A 25591-nucleotide genomic window follows, 5' to 3' on the forward strand; every position below is an offset into this window, starting at 1 on the left:
CACAAGGAGTGGACTGAGGCTGGAGTTACTGCATCAAGAGCCACCACACACAGACGGGTCCTGGACATGGGCTTCAAATGTCAAACGTCTTACCTGGGCTAAAGAAAAAAAAGAACTGGTCTGTTGCTCAGTGGTCCAAAGTCCTCTTTTCTGATGAGACCAAATTTTGCATCTCATTTGGAAACCAAGGTCCCAGAGTCTGGAGGAAGAATGGAGAGGCACACAATCCAAGATGCTTGAAGTCCAGTGTGAAGTTTCCACAGTCTGTGTTGGTTTGGGGAGCCATGTCATCGGCTGGTGTTGGTCCACTGTGCTTTATTAAGTCCAGAGTCAACGCAGCCGTCTACCGGGACATTTTAGAGCACTTCATGCTTCCTTCAGCAGACAAGCTTTATGGAGATGCTGACTTCATTTTCCAGCAGGACTTGGCACCTGCCCACACTGCCAAAAGTACCAAAACCTGGTTCAATGACCATGGTATTACTGTGCTTGATTGGCCAGCAAACTCGCCTGACCTGAACCTCATAGAGAATCTATGGGGCATTGCCAAGAGAAAGATGAGACATGAGACCAAACAATGCAGAAGAGCTGAAGGCCGCTATTGAAGCATCTTGGTCTTCCATAACACCTCAGCAGTGCCGCAGGCTGATAGCATCCATGCCACGCCGCATTGAGGCAGTAATTAATGCAAAAGGGGCCCAAACCAAGTACTGAGTACATATGCATGATTATACTTTTCAGAGGGCCGACATTTCTGTATTTAAAATCCTTTTTTTTTATTGATTTCATGTAATATTCTAATTTTCTGAGATTCTGAATTTGGGGTTTTCATAAGCTGTAAGCCATAATCATCAAAATTATATCAAATAAAGGCTTGAAATATCTTACTTTGCTTGTAATGAGTCTATATAATATATTAGTTTCACCTTTTAAGTTGAATTACTGAAATTAATGAACTTTTGCACGATATTCTAATTTTTCGAGTTTCACCTGTATAGTTCACATAAAAATGAAAATTCTGTCATTATTTACTCACCCTTATGCCATTCCAAACCCCTATGACTTTCCTTTGTAGAACACAAAAGGAGACGTTTAGCAGAATGTTAATGCTGCTATGTATCACACAATGAAACTGAATGGTGACCAAGGGCTTTTAAGCTTCAAAAATGACAAAAAGTAGAATGTACACCGAAAGTAGTCCATATGTCTTGTGCTCATATTCCACATCTTCTTAAGCCATATGATAGCTATGTGTGAGGAAAGACTAAAATGTAAGTCATTATTCACTGATAATCTTTTCCTTTATGGCAACTTTCAAATCTCCTTCACGTTTGTATATATACAGTGAGGAAAATAAGTATTTGAACACCCTGCTATTTTGCAAGTTCTCCCACTTGGAAATCATGGAGGGGTCTGAAATTGTCATCGTAGGTGCATGTCCACTGTGAGAGACATAATCTAAAAAAAAAAATCCAGAAATCACAATATATGATTTTTTAACTATTTATTTGTATGATACAGCTGCAAATAAGTATTTGAACACCTGTCTATCAGCTAGAATTCTGACCCTCAAAGACCTGTTAGTCTGCCTTTAAAATGTCCACCTCCACTCCATTTATTATCCTAAATTAGATGCACCTGTTTGAGGTCGATAGCTGCATAAAGACACCTGTCCACCCCATACAATCAGTAAGAATCCAACTACTAACATGGCCAAGACCAAAGAGCTGTCCAAAGACACTAGAGACAAAATTGTACACCTCCACAAGGCTGGAAAGGGCTACGGGGAAATTGCCAAGCAGCTTGGTGAAAAAGGTCCACTGTTGGAGCAATCATTAGAAAATGGAAGGAGCTAAACATGACTGTCAATCTCCCTCGGACTGGGGCTCCATGCAAGATCTCACCTCGTGGGGTCTCAATGATCCTAAGAAAGGTGAGAAATCAGCCCAGAACTACACGGGAGGAGCTGGTCAATGACCTGAAAAGAGCTGGGACCACCGTTTCCAAGGTTACTGTTGGTAATACACTAAGACGTCATGGTTTGAAATCATGCATGGCATGGAAGGTTCCCCTGCTTAAACCAGCACATGTCAAGGCCCGTCTTAAGTTTGCCATTGACCATTTGGATGATCCAGAGGAGTCATGAGAGAAAGTCATGTGGTCAGATGAGACCAAAATAGAACTTTTTGGTCATAATTCCACTAACCGTGTTTGGAGGAAGAAGAGTGATGAGTACCATCCCAAGAACACCATCCCTACTGTGAAGCATGGGGGTGGTAGCATCATGCTTTGGGGGTGTTTTTCTGCACATGGGACAGGGCTGACTGCACTGTATTAAGGAGAGGATGACCGGGGCCATGTATTGCGAGATTTTGGGGAACAACCTCCTTCCCTCAGTTAGAGCATTGAAGATGGGTCAAGGCTGGGTCTTCCAACATGACAATGACCCGAAGCACACAGCCAGGATAACCAAGGAGTGGCTCTGTAAGAAGCATATCAAGGTTCTGGCGTGGCCTAGCCAGTCTCCAGACCTAAACCCAATAGAGAATCTTTGGAGGGAGCTCAAACTCCGTGTTTCTCAGCGACAGCCCCGAAACCTGACTGATCTAGAGAAGATCTGTGTTGAGGAGTGGGCCAAAATCCCTCCTGCAGTGTGTGCAAACCTGGTGGAAAAACTACAGGAAACGTTTGACCTCTGTAATTGCAAACAAAGGCTACTGTACCAAATATTAACATTGATCTTCTCAGGTGTTCAAATACTTATTTGCAGCTGTATCATACAAATAAATAGTTAAAAAATCATACATTGTGATTTCTGGATTTTTTTTTTTTAGATTATGTCTCTCATAGTGGTCATGCACCTACGATGACAATTTCAGACCCCTCCATGATTTCTAAGTGGGAGAACTTGCAAAATAGCAGGGTGTTCAAATACTTATTTTCCTCACTGTATATATTTAAATATAGCACATCAGAACTAAAGTCACTGGTTCTCATTTGTCTCTTAACCAATTGTAATTTTGATTTACAGAATTTTCAGTGAATAAAGACTTACATTTTGGCCTGCTCTGCACACAAAGCTATCATATGTCTTCAGGTAGCACTTAGTCATGATTTAGTTTCATTGTCAGGAAAATATCAGTGTGAACATCATGCAGTAGCATCTCCATTTGGGTTTGGAACAACATGAGGAAGTGTAAAAGATGACAGAACTTTTATTTTTGTCTATTTAAATTGTTCATTGCTGGGCTGTGCAGCTGAAACAATCTTTATGCCTGTATGCCTCGTCGCATAAGCTTCAGGATGTAATTCGGTATGCAGAAATGCCACAGTTGACTGCGCACGGTGGAGATTTGGGGGGACATATCCATGTCGACTGGCAGCTGTGGTAATCCAAGATACGACTCATCTGTACCTTCACTAATGTCCACTGTTACCAGTCATCCAAGTGGTAAATGAAGAGGTGGTGGAGGGGTGTTTGGAAGGGGGGTATGCAGAGACAAATGTTGGTCTGACTCAGAAGCAACTCAGATTCCATGAGTCCAAAGTTGTTTTAAGGCCATATGGAACAGATTTGAGAAACTGAACATAAATTAAACAATTCAGTGGAGCGTCTAGACATCATCTTTTGGTTCATGGAAGCAAAGTTTTTAATCAGTCTGATTAAAGGTCCCCAATCATCACATTCATGCAACAATGGAAGGAAAAACACCCTCTCTTATTAATAACTGAAATTCATTTGATAAAATGTAAATGTAAAGCTGGTTTGAATTGGTTCGTTTTGTGTTGGTAATATTTTATGATGATGCAGCTGAGAAGTGTGAACTCTAAAATGCTGAATCTCACAAAAACATGTCAATTTGTTTACCCCAAAATCTAAATAATTTTCCAGGATTACAATAAAAAGATTATTGTAATGCAATATTTTTTTTAAGATCAGCATAAATTAAATGTAGTCCAAAAATAATACCATGAGATATAAATATTTGAATAACCTAACCCCTAACCTGACCCAAAACCCTAACCTAACCCTAGTGTCATGAAAATAATATCACAATGCAAAAAATCTTGGTAACACTTTACAATAAGTCTACATTTGTTAACAAAATGTATTAGTATATGTTGAAATCAATTATAACCAAGATTAAAAAGTGCTATAAAGGTGTGCTTAAGTCTTATTCCATGTTATGAATACAGCCTTATTGTAAAGTGTTACCAAAATCTTACTGGTCCTTAAATTAAGCTTAATTTTCTTTAAGCAAATAAAAAAAAAAAATCTTTAGATTTTGGGGTGAAATATGACCTGGATATGTTTTTGACAGGTTTTGTGAGATTCAACCAAATAGTGAAATAGTGCAAATAGGTCAAAAAGTTCATTTATATGTGATGTACTTGATGTACTTACGTTTTTTAATGAATGAATTTCACTTATCAAATGAGGGCGTTTACATGTTTTTCTGCTCTGTTCATTTTACAGATATACAAGATCTCATTTGCATGCACACAACAGATCTGTTTCTAAAGGCGAGGCGAAGACTTACTTCCGAGCTCTATTGCATTGTGTTGAAACAAACAGGAAAAAAAGGAAACATAAAATAGACAAAATGAATTATCACAACAGTTAAAATGTGGCATGATAATTTGTCTCAGATCTCCCCTGCAACCCTCATTGATATACACATTCATCTGATGAACACTTATTTTAGGTTGATGTTCCCAAACCACCAACACACATCCTTCCTACACAACATCATCCACCGTACTTGCCATTCTGGTCTCCTGCTGCCTTGAAATTATGTCAAAATTATTGTATCTAGGAGATGAGTGCACATGAACGTCATAAAAATTTTTTTGAGAGCTGACGTTTTGTGTTGGTGGCATGCTAATTCAAGAATCACTGTGGAAGCTAATTGGTATTGATCATAATGAGCTCTAGTTGAGAATGCTAACTATACAGTTTAGTATGTGTGCATTTTGTGTACTGTTGATGAAGAAGAGTGGAAACACTCATTTAGCAAGTTTATGAGCTGACAAGCTTGGATGACAAAACTACATTTTCTATCATTCTCTGTGGCAGTACAAGAATTACAGATAAAGCATAATTTACACATGATATGCACATTATTTGCTCTTAATTTATTTGCAATAGTACTAAAAAAGCTTCCTGTGGTAGTCGGTAATTGTAAAAGAGGGAAAAAAATATGACATTGTCCAAAATGTCTATTGTATTCCAAACAAAATCACTTGAGATCACATTCATTCATAATTACAACTTATGAATTCTCAAGTAGGAACTTCCCAAGAGGAGAAACACAATTGCAGATATAGCTGCAAGTAGCAATTAGGGACCCAGGCACACCAAATGCAAACATTTGAATATAGAATTCTGGTGATGATTTTAAGCAGAGTGGTGAAAAAAGACATTAATTTGACCACTTATAGTGTTATACAAGTGCTTATAACTTTAGACCAATAGGTGGTGCTATCACCAAATTGATATGGTGTTGTAAGGGCTTGGTCGAAATGCCACGATGATCTAGCAAGTTTCGTCAGTACTCTTAAGAGTTGCGAAGATAGAGCCTCACACCCATTTTGGCGTTCTCGCAGTCGAATAGGAGAATGGTTTGGTCCATCAATCGTAATAAATCTCATACGTTTTTTGTCACGAGTGTCTCTAGATGACGTGCAAAATTTTTTAGCGAATCAAACATATGGTCTAGGATCCTCATCAGTATCAGTAGTGAAATCGTTGCGCTCTGCATACACATACTGTCGACCAGGGGGTGACTAAAATGCAGCCACAAGGGGCAAATATGGTCATTGGAGGAAACCAATCCGGCAAGACTTGTTGAATTTTATTGGTTGAGTAACATTGCTCGGACAGGTTTAAGCAGGTCGCCCAAACAGAGCAATATTCATAGTGCAACAGGCAGACAGATTTTGAGAAAATGGACGTATGAATGGCTTACTCATAGATGTCTCCGCATATTAAAGGGTAACTAAACCCTAAACCAACTTTTTTTAGTTAATGATCTGTAAGCATGGGGCTTTATTAGTACTGGTCATTGATTCAAGTAATTTTTGACATTTGTGTATAAAGTGTTTTAATTCTACAATATATGGTGTAAAAACGTCTGAGTGCTGCCCTCTTCAGTTGAAACGGTGGCTACTGCAGTTGAATTTTCCTATTGGCTGTTGCGGTACTTCGTGACGTAAGCGGTGACAGCTGGCGTAATCAGGTTCCAGCTCACCACGCCAGATTCATGTACATGTCGTCTTGCGACCGTGTGAGGAATAATAATAATAACATAGAGTCTGACAGCAGCTGTCAATTAATCCGTCACTACGAGTCTCAGGTGCCCCCCTATCCCCGCCGGGGTCTGCCCACTTTTCCTGCATTTTCAAATATTTCTAGTGGGTGGAGTCAGACTCTGAGCAGGTGTTTAGTTACCCTTTAAGGGGATAGAAGAAAATATTTTAACACAGAAAAAGTTACATACATCAGCTTTAATTGGAAACTTCTATTTTTGTGAGAAGCTTCATCTATGGCACTAGGTGTCATCACAACATAAACAATAATTATTCCTGGGGGTACCTTTAAAGTGGCAGAACCTTTCATTGAATTGGCCCTTGCCCATGTTATGCACCAATTCATGCTTCCCAGGGCAACACAGGCCCATTTACAGCTGGTATTATGGTTTGTTTGAAACGAGATGATGCTAAAGACTAAACTGGGATGTAAACTGGGGTCCATTTGGAGGTGGTCAAAAGTGGTCAAAAACGAATTTGTTCGAATGTGTTCAAACAGCAGTAAAGTGCCGCCTTCTCACCTGTCATCAACCGATGCACTAAAACAAAGAGTTGAACTATGCCGGTTATGTGCAGTTTTAAAAGGAAATAACCATCTAATCTGAACATTTTAAAAAGCAAATACGATTACATGCATAAGAACTTTAAGGAACTACTTAAGTGTGCCTGATATCAACATACAGGAACACAGAAATGACTGACTTAATGATTGATGCATGTTGTCATGAAATCAAAGGCCCTTCCCTCAAAAAATCGAACACAAGTGGTCAAAATAGACACATATTACGACATTACAAGTGTTTACAATGATGTGTCTCACTTGTCCACTTGTGATCTGACCACCCAAAATGCATCTTAATACCAAGGCCCCAGTTTTTTTGCCCACTATGAATGAAGTTTGTACAAGTCACTAATGGCAATAATGATAACATGGACAGGTAGAAGGAATATACAAAATATTAACCTGTTGCTAATTTTGCTGCAGTCTATCTCCATGTAAAATAAAACGGCTTTTATTACACTATTAATATGACTGGATTCTTCATCTCATGTAAGTATACCTGATGTTAAACAGATTTTTAAAAAAGTACTATTTTGTAATGAGGAAAAAATTACAGAGTGAACCTTTAAAACAGCACAGTTGATTCTGGACATGTGGGCAAATATTGAGTATGTGCTATTTCCGGTTTATCAAATAAAAAAATCAGCTTGCATAAGTGGACGCTCAATCCAATCTGGCCCGGAACCTAAAATGAGTTTGACACCCGTGCTGTAGACATTATCTTCCCATCCCCAAAGCCACCAGCATGTCACCTTGATCATGATATGCCATCATCATCGGCCTGTTGACGGCGCATTTGCACCTTACCTCTCTGTTCTTATCGCAGTACAGCACCTGCATCCACAACAAAGGACAAACAGAACTCCAACTAGCAAAAGATACGCTCCCTTATTTGCTGTGTGGCCTCGTAAGATGTGTAGGACATCTAAAACTTACCTTGGCCTAAAGATGGCATGAAGATAATTTCATGCCATCAACTAGCTATACTACTCTGTATTCTAGACCAGGCTCTGGTCTAACGTGTGATTAGAACAGCCTTGATGAGTAGAAATCGATCCTAGTTGTCCTTATATGCAAAATGCCATGAATTCAGTGTTAAAGGACACACACAGGACCATTAGTGAAAAGCAAACTGGGCGGTATTAAGATATGGCTTGCAATGGCAGCTAAATGAAGGCATGCACACACACACACCATATGGACATACACCACACACCATCTATCTGTGACAAGATAATACGATTTTGTAATGCAAAATAATGGCTGTAAACAAGCAAAAACAAATTGTGACTAGGTTAGTCCAATTCCCAAACAAATGATTCTTATGAACTGGTTCTTTAATCAATTGTTTAAAAAGACTCATGACTAATGAACACACAAGTTATCAGTGTAACGAATCCTTCACTGAATTAAAATTCAAATCTGACTCACTTACTAAACCGCAAGTCTTTACTCTCAATGGTGTCTGACAATTGTGGTGGTTGCTAGGGCATCTGAGTTATTCTTGGAATGTTGCTTGGTGGCAGCTAGGGGACTCTGGGTGGTTGCTAGGTGGTAGCTAAGCACTTGCTGGTGCATTCTGGATAGTTGCTAGGACGTTGCTAGATTGGTAGGGCTATTTGAGTGATTGCCAGAATTACACAGACAGCTGTTTTTAGGTTGTTGCTAGGGGACTCTGTGTAGTTGTTAGGATGTTACTAGGAGGCTGCTAAGTGTTTGTAGGGCTGTCGGAGTGATTGCTAGAACATTGCTTGGTGGTTGCTAGGGGACTCTGGATTTATGCTAGGATGTTGCTTGGTGGTAGCCAAGTGAATTTTGGGCTGTCTGAATGATTGCTAGAACATTGTAGGTGGTTACTACAGCATTCTGAGTGGTTGCTAGGATATTGTTAGATCATTGCTAGGTTTTTGCTAGGACATTACTAGGTTGTAGTTAGTTGCTATTGAATTCTGGGTGGTTCCTATGATATGGCAAGGTGGTTGTTAGGACATTGCTAGGTGGTAACTAGTTGCCACTGCATTCTGGATAGTTTCTAGGACTTTGCTAGGTGCTGTCTTAAGGCGTAGTCACACATCCCATTGCACAGCAAAATTACATGGGCAAAATAGTCATCTCAATCGGAATCTGTGCAATCACGAATTTTGCGCAATTGACGTCTGGTGCCAAAGAATCTCCCCTTGCGTATTTCGCGTGGAGTTCAAGTTTGTGGTGATCTTTCGACGTTGACCATTAGGAACTTGTTTGGTTTGGCTGTGATTTCTGTGTGGGCGGTGCTTCGTACACAGCAACACTGAATATTCATAATGGGAAAGGATATAATTTCAGCAGCGAGTTTTTTTCCAACTTCACTCTCAGAATTTTTTTTGCTTATTTCACACTTGCTCAGCATCTGCACATATTTGCCTGTGGAATTTCGCTGTGTAAAGGTGAGTGCTAGAATGTTGTTAGTTGGTTGCTAAGGGAATCTGGGTGGTTGCTAGGTGGTAGCTAGTTGCTAGTGCATTCTGGATAGTTGCTAGGATATTGCTAGGAGGTTGCTATGTATTTCTGGGTAGATTCTTGGATGTTGATAGGTGGTTGCTTAGCATTTGTAGGGCTGTCTGAATAGGGTTCTTTCTTTTCAAATTTTTTTTTCCAGCCAAATGTGGGACATTCCAGCTTTAAATATGGGGACTTTTTTTTCAGCAGGGCTCCTGCGTGTGACCCTGCTCAATGGTTAAAGAGGTCCACATAGAGCTTGTTTACATAGAAAAACAATTGACTGAATCAACCTTCTTTTAAAAATTGTGATCATCACTTTGTTAACGGTATATGACTAATGTGCTAAAAATAGTATATATATCACAAAAAAAATTATTTGGCCTTCCAGGGCCATTGTCTCTGTACAAGTCTGTGGAACTCTCACGGGAAGCAGGACAGGAAACGAAGGTTTCAACAAAAAAGGTAAGGCTTTAATTGCCGTATGTCTCACAATAATTTACACACTAGTTCACACAAAGACACAAGCGCACTGGGTTGGCTTGCACGGTCGTCTTCCCTCTGCTCTGAGGCTGCTGGCTTTTTAACCGCTCTCCTCGCTCTACTGCAATTAGAGACAGGTGTTAGTCATAATTTGGCCCAGGTGTGAGCGCCCTTACCGCTTCTCTCTCCCGGACGGGCGCTTGACCACGCCCCCGCTGCCACAAAGTCTTAATGCTGTTCTAAGCAACTGTACATTATAATGGATTTTTATGAGAGAGAAAATGCTTAACATGAAATTCCTTGAATTACAGTGTCATTGTTTTGGCAGTAACTAGTTTTTTATCATAAGGGAAATTAAAGAAAATCACATTAAGCTTTTTAAATGATCCAGTACCTGTACTTTTCTACATCTGCTGTTTTTCTCACCGTCATTTAGCTAAGTCTCTCTTCCAGAATGAGCACTGACTTATGCAATGCAGTGTAATTACTGGGGTTTTTGGACTCAATTAAACTTGGAGAAATAATTACCATGCACTCATGCTATATGTTTGACAAAATTCTCCTGCTTCTGACTGAAAACAAGACAGACAACATGCGCTGATCTTTTCCCGACCACTTCTGTCAAGTGTCGCGTCCGTGTAAGGTTTAAAAGCCGATATCACACACGACTCACGCAAAAGGTGCATTTAATATCCATTACTCTTGGTTTGTGAATCATTCTCAGCAGTTTGGGTGTGAGACACTAAAATACGGGACGAACAGCATCCCATATGGATTTCATACGGAATACAATTTTGTTCCCTCAAATAAGGGATGATTCGGCATTATCCAGTTGGCAACCTTATGTCTGAGTGATTGCTAGAACATTGTTAGGTGGTTACTAGGGCATTTTGGGTGGTTGCTAGGTAGTTGCTTACTGGCACACCCCAATATTCTGGTCCCTTGATATAGCTTGGTAGTAAAAAATACACCTTTGATACATAGTAACAGCGCTTTTCTTTAAATAATTTAAATGAATCTATAACTTAAATCTTGAAAACCTTAAAAAATTTATTAAAATAGCATTGTTTTTGTTTATACTGTGTGTAATAAGGATCAGCTTTGGAAGGGGGTTGAACAGGGAAATCCTCTGTTGCAAAAATATAATTCTTTAGGAAACACTGGCACACACAAATTATATTACACAGACTGCAGTCTAATTACCAGTGAGCCAAGAGTGATTTGATCATTAATCTTGCAGTGTCATGTATGAGCAGTGGTCTATGGTTTATATCCCCTGTATTCCCAACCTCACTGCTCGAAGCAACTACACACCATTTTCTTTCAGCTCAGTGCCTATAAAAAGAGTGAAATCACTGTGTGATGTTACCCTGGGCGTTATTAGTTGATGTAGCACGTAAACCAAGTCCAAAGGCATCTGATTACATCTTGTGGAGAATGAAAAACTCAGTACATTAATCTTAACAAAGAATACATTGTCTAAATAACACTATAAACTAAAGAATCAAGGTGATTGAGAATCAAGAAAAAATAGATTTTAACATTTTCAGAATAAAATTTGAGTGGTGTTCTCACAGCCACAATGCTAGGGTGTTCTAAATGTTTTTAATACGTTGCTAAGTGGTTGCTGGGGTGTTCTGGGTGGATGTGGAGACAATTCTGGCAGTACTTGCCTTAGCAAACATCACTAATGAAATACTAATGAATGCAAATGAATGAACTCAGAAATGAAATCTGTATGTTTTCTGTTGGCTTTCTCTCAGCCTTACATTTTTGTTTTAGCTAATTATTCTGAAACAGCATCCATCAATAATGAATATTTGTCTGCATGAGCAAGATGCTCAATTTTCTCTCCTCAAGCTCAAAATTGCAAACATACATTTTAAAGGCATAACGGCGCAAATCTTGTGGCAAAATTTTACAGTGTTTCCTCTGTAGCTAATGTTGAAGTGGACACAACGCACATGTTATAGAGCAAATGAAAAATGGGACAAAGTGATAAAGTTTAAATGAGTACAGAAAAGAGAGAAAGACTGAGAGAGTCTGACAGAAGTTTAAAATAAAAGGATGTGAAACTCGTCCAGACACCTTCATGAATATAGAAAAAGAGTAAAGGACGATAGGATATACTCTCCACATCCGTCATGGTTTCCAATTGCCTTAGAGACGCTCCTCATTTAATATTTGCTTACATGGCCCACAATTACAGCGCGAGCTGTGGACTTCAAAGCTACCTCACTGCTTTGATACTTTTTGCTGTGAGATATTAGAAATAACTTGAGAAAAATGTATTTAAAGAAGTATTTTCTAAGGTCTATCTCAAGAATATTTAAAAATGTACAACCATTTGCTATTTCACAAGGGGCTTTTTGTTGGGCTACACAATTCATTATTTATATTATTTATACTTATTAATGAATAAAATATTTAGATTATGATCATAGCTGTCGCGATCAACTAATTATAAAAAGTGTTGATTTGAGCTACTCCTGTTCGTAATTTATTTTATATACAACGTATTTTTCGCAGAGGTTGGGTCTTTGTGTACATTAATGCAATGGTGAATCATGGGAATTTATTCAGTTTCATGATTCTAAAATGTCCTGATCATATTGTACTCTAAAATCAAAAGAAACAAATAAGTGCATATATCACAAAGCCTGTTTTTAGGGCTGTTAAGATTTTTTTACAATGTGACATTCTTTTCATGACAATGGGAACATTTTACCCCTAATTTTCAGTTTCACATTATGATATTCGCAGTCAAAAAAATGACTAGTAAGATTTAATACATTTTTATTCCACATGTTTTTGTGCACAGTTTTTCCAAGTAAATTTCAATGGTGTAATATTAGGTAAAATCGACTTCACTACATAATATTGATTTAAGTGAGTAAATTTTTCTGAAACAATTCAGATAATACAGTAACTTTTTACTTACAAATCTGATGTATAATAAGGAAAATTTAAATGAAATGTTTTGGAACATTTCACATTTTTAACTCCCTATAAACACGTTTAAGCATGTACCACATTACATACGGAAACCTCCAAAAAGGTCATTTTTAAGATCAATAACAGGTCATTTTGAAAAGAAAATTTACTTCAGACTTCACAAATCAAGAAGTTTCCAAACGTAACAGCAAAATGAACATGAAAAATGAATGAGCAAACAGTAAAACCATGCAAGCTCTTTAATTATCCAAGCCCCGGTGCATGCTGGGAACACCTGCTTTGAAAAAGTTAAGTAAAATTGACTTATCTTATTTACCTGTTAAATTTCCTTAAAAATGTGCAAATAAAAATAAATAAATATGACAAAATTTTCTATTTTAAGATTGAAACATGATACATGACATATTGTAAAGATAACATACAAACATGAATAATATCTACTTAAAACTAGAGCATTCATTTTTAGATGTCTGATTTGAAGTACAAATGTAGAATTTACTTAATACTTTCAAGTTTACACTTTAACTTATTCAAAGTAGAATGTATTTCATCTTTTCTGCTAGATTTACTTCACCACAAAATATATTTTTTAGTGCATGACAGCATATATATTTTAAATTGTAAAGTATTTATTAATCAAAGTAGTACTTTTTTTGTTACGTTCATTCACTTTTTAGTTATTTTAATTTAAAAAATTACAATCGTATCTTTTTATACTGTAATACATGACTGTGTTACTTAATGAGAATCATTAAAATATGAGAATTGGGGTAAAATGTGCTTAACTGTCCTGAAAATAATTTAAAAATGCAAAATATCTTAATGGTATTCATAAATAATGTCACAATGCAAAAATACAAAATACAATTTCAGATTTTTTTGTATTGATTTGGGGTTAAATATGGAAAGCAAATTTTCTTGACAGGTTTCGTGAGAATATCTCAAAACAACGGACTCTAATGGGCCATTTAAACATCTTCAGTGATTATATTTATATAGTTGTTCTTGGCATTGTCAATGAATCTTTGTGTTCTGGTGTTGTCCCTGCAGCATTGAAAACTGCTGCTGTAACGCCTGTTCCGAAGAAGCGTGATGCAGAGTTGGATAACATAAATAACTATCGCCCTATATCAAATCTTCCTTTTCTGGCAAAAATTTTGGAACGTGTTGTGGCTTTGCAGCTACATAGTCATCTCTCAGTAAATAATCTTTTTGAGCCCCTTCAGTCTGGTTTTCGAAAATTTCATAGTACTGAGGTTAAGGTCACCAATGACCTGTTAATAGCCTCAGATTCTGGTTCTCTTTCCATTCTTATCCTTCTCGATCTTAGTGCCGCTTTTGATACTGTTAATCACAATCTTCTACTAAACCGTCTGGAAAATGTCTTTGGTGTTTCTGAGACTGTATTAACCTGGTTTAGATCTTATCTCTCGCATCGTAAACAGTTTGTTTGTATGAATGGTTTTCGGTCTGAGATTGGTTCTGTCCGTACGGGTGTTCCCCAAGGTTCAATTCTTGGTCCCTTACTTTTTAGCATTTACATCTTTCCACTCGGACTGCTACTAAGATCACTTGGACTTAATTATCACTGTTATGCAGATGACACTCAGATTTATATTCACTCTAAGCCTGGTCAAAATCTGGATGTTCTTTTTTAACACACTGTATTTCTGAGATAAAAACATGGATGTCTCAAAATGTTTTGTGTCTAAATAATGATAAGACTGAGTTCTTGCTTATTGGCACTCCTCATCAGCTTCGTAAGGCTGGTTCACTAATTCTGAACATAGATGGGACTGACTTGGAGGCACAGACTAAGTTAAAAAACTTGGGAGTTATATTTGATTCTAGTCTGTCCTTCGACTCTCATGTGCGGTACATTGTTAAGAACTCTTATTTTCATCTCAGAAATATTGCCAGACTTCGCTCTATGTTATCCCTCTCTGTGACTGAAAGGCTTATCAATACTTTTAGTTTTTTCTCGCATTGACTATTGCAATGCACTTCTTGCTGGAGTTCCAAAAACCACACTGAACAAATTACAATGTGTTCAAAATTCTGCTGCTAGGATCTTGACTGGAATCAGAAGAAATGAGCATATTACACCTATTTTAAAGTCTTTGCACTGGCCTATTTTAAAGTCTTTGCACTGGCTTTGCACTGGCATAAGTATTTTAAAATACTTATGCTCACATATAAGGCACTGCATGGTCTGGCACCGCAGTATTTGTCTGCGCTTTTAACTTTATACACACCCAAGCGTCATTTACGCTCTTCACAAGCTGGTCTATTGGCAGTCCCACAGACTCGGTTGCGTACTGTAGGGGATAGGGCTTTCTCATCCTATGCTCCTAGACTTTGGAATGCACTCCCTTCAAATATTAGAGATGCACAGTCTTTAAGTAATTTCAAATCTTTATTGAAAACGCATTTTTTTAGGCTAGCTTTTATTTGACTTTTATTTTATTGTATTTTATCTTGTTTTTTTTTTGTTTTTTTCCTTTCTGTGATGTATTTTTGTTTTGCTTGTTTTATTATGTAAAGCGCCTTGAGAAGCTGCTTTAAAGGCGCTATATAAGAATAAAGTTATTATTATTATTATTATATTTGGGATGGGAGCTTTTAGTATTTTCACATTGCTGTATTCTGCATATCATTTACAAAACATTTAGTTTATAGTTAACCGTTTAGGTGCTGTCTTCATTTACTGATGTATAAAATAAACACAGTAACATAGTTCTTAGCTTGTTTTGAATGTGTATCCTACATAAAGACAATAGCATGCAGTTGTCCTACACACAATAAGTATTGTAATGTAATTCTATTAATTGAAATTAATAACCGTGGTTACAATATCAATAGAAATAATCAACCATTATTATTTTTATCATTATTGTGCAGCCCTAACTTTTTGCATTGTTTTGTAGAGGAGAGACATTTTCTTCTATGGACACAAAGAAAAGTATTATATAACCCAACATTACAAGACCACAATTTTGAGCCAGTATCTCAGAGAGTGGTTGGAAATAAAACAAACAGAAAGAAATGACACACCCAGAGGGTTTCAAACTGAAATGAGGTGGCTTTATAACCATCTTGCCTTATGGGTATCCCAAATAATCAGTCACTGGAAGAGAGTGACATTTACAGGACACTTACTTCCTCTTTTAGATTGCCCAAAAATACCAAGAGTGAGACTGTCGGGGACAAGTTAAGTGTCCTCACTAGTGCCTGACTTAGTGCTGAATTAACTCTAGAATGGAAGAAAAAATATTTGCCCAAGCTTCAATCCAAAAACCGACACTAAATATCTAAAGTATCCACTGGTACAAATGGATTTAACCATCCAAGCTTGAGAAAAATAAATATCTCAACAACAAACCCTATCCTGGGCTACAGGTGTCAAACAATTCAGAGCTTAAACCGTTTAAAGCTCATCAAAAAACTGAAACAAGCATAAAGAGCGTGAGAAGTCCTTACAGGTCTCCAGGGGTGTGACTTACTGGTGAATGGCTTGAAGGAACTTGCGCTGATGTTTCCTGACTTTGGCATGGTCCATCTTCCTCACCAGCTTGGTATTTTTATAAATAAGCCACGTCTCCCTGAGTACATTAGCAGCTGTGTTTTTCACCTGCGGGAGTGTTAGGATCAAAATATTCAGTCATTGTTTCTGCTGAGCTCTCCTGGGTCTCGTTCTTTAAACATGGCTTGGCCTACTTGGTTTGCGAGGTAAGTTTATATAATGGCATGAACCTGGGATAACCACTAGAAAAGTTAGCCAGCCAGTGAGCAGTTCTGAGAAGTCAGATATGTGGCTGTCTTAACATGATTTAGCCTAGTTCGACATGTTCCTGAATCAAGATCCTTTGTTGATCCTGGAGCAACTTTCCTATCACCCTTAATAAAAATGATAAAAAGTTGAGTTGATAAAAATGCCCCTAACCCAAAACTTAAGAGTCAAAATAAAATATAAATTGACACGTTACGTACCTTATTTACATGCTCCTGTCTTATTGTGCAGGATTCATCAGTGTGTGCAATTCCCCCCCAAAAAAATGTCTTTGTAATCTTTCTTCAGTGTAATAACTTGCTCTGCCTTTGAAGAGTCTTTCCTTGTTGCTAAGCACCCTCAATTGAATATGTAAGTCTAATAATACTGTATAATGGCAAAGCAATTTTCCTTACCGGTGAACACATACACACAAAATCTGTGCATCAAAACTAATACAATTGTATGATCCTGCAAATCAGTGTGGTCTAATTTGCTGGTGCAGCATTCTGCTTTCATGCCTCCAACATACAATTGCGCATTTGACCTCCGCTCACGCATAGAGAATTTTTAGCGGAATGATCTCACTCAGTCCACTGCCTGAGTAAGATAATTCTCACTTTTCTAAAAACAAATTTGTCTCTAGATCAGTTGTTGCAGATAACATCTTCCGACATCGCTTGCTATATTAGTGCGCAGAGAAAAGGTAGCTATAATTGATTGTGCATTTTAAGGAAATAAAACTTTTCTTGAACAAATGCAGAGTAATTTGTGGATTAAATATTAAGCTGTTTTGGTAGCATTAACCTATTCAGCTCTGGGGAACTTTTTAGCTGCTGCCTGCAATTTTCACACTCAAATTTAAAACCTCCCCATTCACACATACTGTGGACTAATTGACAAAAATTGGTCTCATTTTTCAGAAAAACACCTAAAATAAAAAAAGACTCCAATTATTACTTAATAATATTGTATATGTTTACAATCTTAAGATGAATAGAAAAACCCCCCAAACAGTTTAATCAAATATCTCGGCCTCTGAGTGGACTAGAAGTAGGGTTGCAACTAACGATTATTTTGATAATTGACTAATATAACGATTATTAGAACAATTATTTGGCCGATTATCAAAATCATCTATTAAAAATATCTCCAAATGACATTCACTAAATTACAAGGAAAAAAAGTGTATTTTTTTATTTGTACATACTTTTGATAGTGCAGTAAAGAAAAAATATACTCTATAAAAAATATTTAAATATTAAATATATTATAAAAAAATTTCTTATATTAAATTTCTTTTCTTCTGCAGTATAGATCCTAAATTAAATGTACATTGTTTTAAAGGAGTTGTAGAAAATTATATTGGAAAACAAGCCAACTTTTTTACTTACATTATACACTATATACAGGGCTTGACATTAACTTTTTGAGGCACTTGTCCTTCGGACAAGTAAATTTATGTTTCACCTGTCCTTGCACAAAAGTCACTTGCCCGGGTAAAGATTTATAATTTCATTTATTTTTTTGTGTTTTGCTAATGCAGAATTCGAACAAACCATTGAAAGCATTTAAAACATTTACACAATTTCTGTTATGTACTGTTTTGCAGCTTCGTCCCAAGATCCTTTGGTAACATACAGACCGTGCAGTTACTTGAAAGAGGAATTATTTACTGCGTCATCTCAGTTACAGTTCAGTACATTATCAGGGCTTGGAAATACTGTGACTTGCTAAAGTAGGCAAATGGCTAATAGTAATATTTAACTATGTACATTGTACAACCAATACAAATGCTGTTAAAGGATTAGTTCACCTCAAAATGAAAATTTTATGATAATTTACTCACCCCAATGCCATCCAAGATGTTCATGTCTTTCTTTCTTCAGTGGAAAAGAAATTAAATTTTTTGAGGAAAACATTTCAGGATTTTTCTCCACACAATGGACTTCAAGCGCAACCATTGCTCAGCAATTGAAATAAAGTTGAAATGAAATCTAAATAATAGATTATTTTAAATTAGAAACAATGCCTAGGCAAATAACTGATATGATATGCCTAAATAAATATGATTAAGTTTAACAACACGTTGAAGTCCAAATCGATGCAGTTTAAAAGGGCTTTGAAGTGCTTCAAAGGGCTGTGCACGTTCCCAGCTGAGGAATTGGGTCTTTATCTAGCGAAACGATCGTTCATTTTCTAAAAAAAAAAATATTTATACTTTTTATAACCACAATTGTTGGTCTTGTGCTGGTCTGCGACGTTGGAAACGTCACGAAATATTATTTTTTATTAATAATTATAAAATAAAACAAAGATGTCGGACGATTTTGAAGTTGGAGGAGAAAATTAGATGGAATTTTCATTTTGAGGTGAACTAATGCTTTAATGCTTTTAATGCTTGCTTACAGTAGCTACACAGCTGCCGACGCTAAGTTAGCTAGCTAACGTCACTTACTTGTCAGCCAGGTTGGGTTGCGCCCGACAGACGCCACAGAACATTACTCCGTCTTCATAAATAACACAGTCGAATTCATCTTTCCATTTGGTTAAAAAATTTCGTTCCCGTTTTAATTCGTATGTTGTTGGTTTAAGGTGACTTCTTGTTTTTGGAGCTTTTCTGTTTATAACCTGAAAAAATAACGAGGCATTTTAATGTTTTCTAAATCAGTGTTTGCTGGAAATATACCTCCATCTCCGATGTAAAGCGGATGCGCCTTTAGAGAGAAATTCATATGGATTGCATAATCAGACGGTAACGTTAGGCTATTTTCTTTCGATTCGAATTGGTTCTTTAAAAGTGGACATTTCAAGCTTTATCCTAACGTTACATAGACTATATTTTGTTTCAGTTCAGTTTCAGTTCACGGAGACCAAAGCCCGCCTGATTGTTTTATTTTATTTTGCAAAAGCACGTTTTCTTGTTATTGTGAATTTACACAAATAAAAGTAGTTGCAAATTATGTATTATTATTTTCAGTATGACCAGAAATGATAGAGTATTTAAGTTGTTTCCACTGTTGATAGGAAAACGCAAGTGTTCGCGCCAGCGCCTCTGTTCCATGCAGTGCGCGCTCCACACTCCGCACAAACCCTTGGATATGCGTCAAAATCTTGTGTTTATTAAAAAATGTGTTAGTTTCAAATCGATTAAATTAAATCTGTAAAATAGACGTAATGAGTGGCACATAACGTGTAGTAACATGGCATTTTATTTTGTTTGAAATTTAACTTGTCCGGTCGGACAACTAATTTTCTCTTCTACTTGTCCTACAAAAAATCCACTTGTCCCGGACAAGCAGACAAGCCTTAATGTCGAGCCCTGCTATATATATACTGTATTTTCATTTTCTCCCCTTTTTCTCCCCAATTTGGAATGCCCAATTCCCATTGTGCTCTAAGTCCTTGTGGTGGTGTAGTGACTCGCCTCAATCTGGGTGGTGGAGGACGAATCTCAGTTGCCTCCACGTCTGAGACCATCAATCCACGCATCTTATCGTGTGGCTTCTTGAGCACGCCACCACGGAGACATAGCGCATGTGGAGGCTTCACGCTATTCTCCGCGGCATCCACGCATAACTCACCATGAACCCCACTGAGAACGAACCACACGAGGAGGTTATCCTACATGACTCTACCTTCCCTAGCAACCGGGCCAACTTGGTTTCTTAGGAGACCTGGCTGGAGTCACTCAGCACACCCTGGATTCAAACTCACGAGTCAGTGTCAATACTCCCTGAGCTACCCAGGCCCCAAAATATTTTTTGATGTTGTGTATAATGGGCTAAAACTACACTCTCTTACCTTTATGTTCACATCGATCAATTTTTAACTCACAAAAAACAAACTCTCTCTTCTTACAGAGCTGCGTGTCGCCGATTTTATTCACGATAAGATACATTCAGTGACACATATATTATGATTCGCTGCGTCACGAGTCATCACGTTATAATCTCTTTGCAGTAAACGTGTGTGAGTGACAAGCGTCTCCACACCAGAATGTGCATTAGCTGGGGGAAGATTCAATCTCTCCCTCTTAGATTGGGAATTGGGATGTAATTCACACTGAGAAACGCCAGTTTCTGAGTTTGTTTATTTACATGACCTGTTTCCTTATTATTTGTACTTATATAAAGGATGCATTAAAGATATAATCCTGGTTTGTTTCATTTTTAGATGCTCTGACAATTTTGATTAAGTGGAATGCCAGATCCGGCTTCGTTGTCGATTGTCTAAACAAGGTCCTTGTTTATTGAGGACGTTGTCGATAACATTAACTTGAATTATTGCTTGTTGACTTGAACATATGACTTGACATTATTAACTAGAAGCTGAGATCCTCCACTTTGCGATGATTTATAGCATTTTATCAGCATTGGTCGATAATTTATATTTCCAATGATTTGTATAGCATGCTTTTCCTGCTGGACAGCATATTTTGTCTGGACATCTAAAGATATAACATTGGATTATTCACACAAGCAAACTCATAGACAAGTAAAAAGATTGCCAAATTTTTGAAAACTGCCTAAGGTGAAAGCAGCTAAAATGTTTAAACTATTTGAGGCGTACAGCAGCAGTGATCGGCACATAAATGAGACATTTGTATTTGATGTCTTACAGAAATCATATTTCACTTTGTGATTCTTTTTGAAAATCTTTCAAACTATGGTACTAGTGTAACAAAATACACAATAATGTTGCATTCCTGAGAATGAAAGCTTTCATTTGATATGTTATTTGTCTATTAATGTGCTATTGAAGTCTTCTACACTCACCTAAAGGATTATTAGGAACACCATACTAATACTGTGTTTGACCCCCTTTCGCCTTCAGAACTGCCTTAATTCTACGTGGCATTGATTCAACAAGGTGCTGAAAGCATTCTTTGGAAATGTTGGCCCATATTGATAGGATAGCATCTTGCAGTTGATGGAGATTTGTGGGATGCACATCCAGGGCATGAAGCTCCCGTTCCACCACATCCCAAAGATGCTCTATTGGGTTGAGATCTGGTGACTGTGGGGGCCATTTTAGTACAGTGAACTCATTGTCATGTTCAAGAAACCAATTTGAAATGATTCGAGCTTTGTGACATGGTGCATTATCCTGCTGGAAGTAGCCATCAGAGGATGGGTACATGGTGGCCATAAAGGGATGGACATGGTCAGAAACAATGCTCGGGTAGGCCTAAAGTGTGCCAAGAAAACATCCCCCACACCATTACTCCACCACCACCAGCCTGCACAGTGGTAACAAGGCATGATGGATCCATGTTCTCATTCTGTTTACGCCAAATTCTGACTCTACCATCTGAATGTCTCAACAGAAATCGAGACTCATCAGACCAGGCAACATTTTTCCAGTCTTCAACTGTCCAATTTTGGTGAGCTCTTGCAAATTGTAGCCTCTTTTTCCTATTTGTAGTGGAGATGAGTGGTACCCGGTGGGGTCTTCTGCTGTTGTAGCCCATCCGCCTCAAGGTTGTGCGTGTTGTGGCTTCACAAATGCTTTGCTGCATACCTCGGTTGTAACGAGTGGTTATTTCAGGCAAAGTTGCTCTTCTATCAGCTTGAATCAGTCGGCCCATTCTCCTCTGACCTCTAGCATCAACAAGGCATTTTCACCCACAGGACTGCCGCATACTGGATGTTTTTCCCTTTTCACACCATTCTTTGTAAACCCTAGAAATGGTTGTGCGTGAAAATCCCAGTAACTGAGCAGATTGTGAAATACTCAGACCGGCCCGTCTGGCACCAACAACCATGCCACGCTCAAAATTGCTTAAATCACCTTTCTTTCCCATTAAGACATTCAGTTTGGAGTTCAGGAGATTGTCTTGACCAGGACCACACCCCTAAATGCATTAAAGCAACTGCCATGTGATTGGTTGATTAGATAATTGCATTCATGAGAAATTGAACAGGTGTTCCTAATAATCCTTTAGGTGAGTGTATATTCATATGAATATTTCTACCACATTACCTGTAGGTGCCTCTTATTTGTGTCATGGATGTTTTCAGGCCTTATTTTGTTATTTTATGTAACATAAATGCTGTGATATTTATCTATGAAAGAACAAAAAAAATTGTTGGTTTGTGCATAATTTATGCCAACTTATCTGGCTAACCAAGTAAGCCACTTTGAAGAATGAGACCCCAAACATTTAGCTGATGTCATAAACCACTTATTATTCTTGGTGAAATTCCCACTGAAAAACATTAGAAAATTAATCACTGTACTGAACATTTATACGGTTAACCAGTCCCAAAACTGTAAGCAGACTGTCCCAATAGATGCACCTGAGTGTAGACCTCATTTTCCACTTTGCATAAGCTGGACATTATTTTCACGGTTTTAAAGGGATTAAGAAAAACTGGGACTGAACAATGCCATGAGGTACAGACTAGGGAGTTCAAACTTACCCTTTTTGTCAGTTGGGTGTCCATCATAAAGTTATGTACATGTTTTTCAGCTTTGGTTAATTCCAGTTTTTTTGCAACCACAGCAACCACCAAAGCAGTGCATCCGGCACCCTGACAAAAAACAAACAAAAACACCAAACACATTTCTATAATCAGCCTTAAAATAATTGTTCAAATGAAACCTAATAAAGGAAATCTGCCATTACTATCGACCCTCATGTTGTTTTAGACCCATATTACTTTTTTTGTCTTCCATGGAACACAAAAGAGTTTGTTGTTAGCATCAGTCACCATGAAAGTCATATGGGTTTGTAATGACATTAGGGTGAGTAAATACAATTTTTATTTTTAGGCAAATTATCCCCTTGAGTTTGAGGTCTAAAGCAAACTACATGCAACATTAAAACACATCACTTGCCATAATGCCAGTAAGGAGACAGACCCCTTTTCCACAGTATGTGTTGGGGACCATATCCCCATATCCAATGGTTAGAAAAGTTATTGAGATCAACCACATGGCTCCTAGAAAGTTGCTTGTTACATCCATGTTGTCATGGTATCTAAGGGAAATCAGTAAAAAACAAATCAAATAAACATTATAATATATGTAATTATTCTGCATTCACATGTGACTGAAAAATTTGTATAAAGGACAATCAATCAGGAACTTTTTTTTTTTTTTGCTGATTTGTGTCACATTATACATTTAAGCAGTTTTTGATTGTTCAAGGACTTGTTGTTGTTGTGAGCTAATACGTAATTGGCTAATTGAGGGATCTAGCTGACTTCTAGCTGGGGACACAATTGACTTATTTTCCAAGTCTATTTAACTGCTGTTTAAAAAGTTACGCAGCACACACGGGGGCCTCCAGGTATGCAACATGAGAGATTTGATACTCTATATGGTTTAACAGGTTGAGAGAAAGGCAGAGTATCTTTTTTCTCTATAATGGTGTGTTTTGATACTTCGGAACCTGTGAACTGAAAATTAGCCGGTTTACCACAAAGTCAACTCACCTAATTGAATATTTTTAAACAATACTTCAACACATAACAACCAACTTATTACTCATTTACACAGTTTCAACATATACAGTGGGTCCAAAATGGTATTTAGACACTTAAATGAATGTTATGGGTTTAATACAAGTTAATTTTCATGGTTACAGTGAGGCACTTACAATGGAATTCAATGGGACGAGTCCATTAATGTTAAAATACTCACTGTTTCAAAAAATAGCTACAAGACATAAACATTATATATGTTAGAAACATTATTTAAAAACTCAAATTTTGCATAAAGTTGTCGAGGTGAAGTCATGTTTGGCTAAAATGTGGTCATTAGCCTTAAGTTTTGATGCACTCTACAATTGAATAACAACCACATACAATTTTGCAAAAAATATCTAAAGCTAACAGACACCAGAAGCAGATCTATAATATAAAATATTGATATAATTCAAGCTGACAGAGATTGGTTACTCTAGGGACCCGCTTCCATCTGGTATAATGATGCTGGTATAATGATGCGTCTCGGGTGACCAGTGAGACACATCGCTGTTTATACCTGGTCACTTAAATGTGTTTTCTGTGATCACTTATGTTCGGACTTTGAGGGGAGGGTTTCATGACGACATACTTCAATCACTATGTCAGTGTGTTACTGCATGATAATAAAATGCAACAAAGTCAGAAATGACAAATGCGACAAAAACGGCATGCTGTTTCTCCCAGATGCAGTTGACATTTAATCTAAGCACAAACGCAAACACCTCTAATGCGATGTGGACACATGCATTTTTGATCTGTTCACAAAATGTTTAGACCTGTATTTAGTGCTGACCCCATGTCATCAGATCACCCAAAATGCATGTCTCACCTTCTCTTGCACATCTAGAGGCTTGGATGCAGAATCATTTAACATCAATAGTTTTCAGTTTCAGATGTCATTGTAGAAATGTAGTATTCACAGTCAGCCGTGATTACTTTAATTAATGAGTGAAAGTGTCAAATAACAGGACGGTTACTGAGATTAAGCGAATAGTATTCGGCTGGTCATGTGATTCTATCATGGCAGCCCCCATGTGTGGACCCTCTCCATGTAGAATAAAACAGCTTTTATAAGGTTAATGATGTGACCGGAGTCTTCATTTTAATGTGAGTGGCCATGATTTCCTTCATATATGGCAAAATTACAATTCATGTTAAACTTTTTTTAATAGGGTACAAATTAAAGAGTATACTTTAAATCAAGTTCAGCCAGAGAGCTATTTTTTTTGAGAGTATACTTTTGAAACAATGTTTATTTTAACATACTGGCCCCATTCACGTTCAATGTAAGTGCCTTACTGTAGCTAAAATGTTTGCTTTTTATGGCATTCATCCATTTTTTATTTTATCCCCTTTTTCTTCCAATTTTGAATACCAAATTCCCACTACTTAGTAGGTTCTCGTGGTGGCATGGTTACTCACCTCAATCCGGTTGGCGGAGGATAAATCTCAATTGCCTCCGCTTCTGAGACCTTCAAACCGCACATCATATCACATGGCTCGTTGTGCATGACACCGCAGAGACTCCACATGTGGAGGCTCATGCTACTCTCTGCGCTC

At 37.5% G+C, this 25591-nt stretch overlaps 1 protein-coding gene across 1 annotated transcript in view; it reads right to left on the reverse strand.

The window, feature by feature from the left end:
• The window catches only part of kcnn2 (potassium calcium-activated channel subfamily N member 2), a 70251-nt gene that overhangs the window by 10168 nt on the left and 34492 nt on the right, over nt 1–25591 (reverse strand). Inside the window, exons 5-7 of the mRNA XM_052117355.1 lie at nt 23400–23541; nt 22982–23092; nt 16291–16418 (exon numbers count right to left, since the gene is read on the reverse strand). Of these exons, the coding sequence (XP_051973315.1) occupies nt 16291–16418; nt 22982–23092; nt 23400–23541 (381 nt within the window). The remainder of the gene's footprint in view (nt 1–16290; nt 16419–22981; nt 23093–23399; nt 23542–25591) is intronic.

The sequence above is a fragment of the Xyrauchen texanus genome, chromosome 44, assembly GCF_025860055.1.
Source record: "Xyrauchen texanus isolate HMW12.3.18 chromosome 44, RBS_HiC_50CHRs, whole genome shotgun sequence".
Taxonomy (NCBI): domain Eukaryota; kingdom Metazoa; phylum Chordata; class Actinopteri; order Cypriniformes; family Catostomidae; genus Xyrauchen; species Xyrauchen texanus.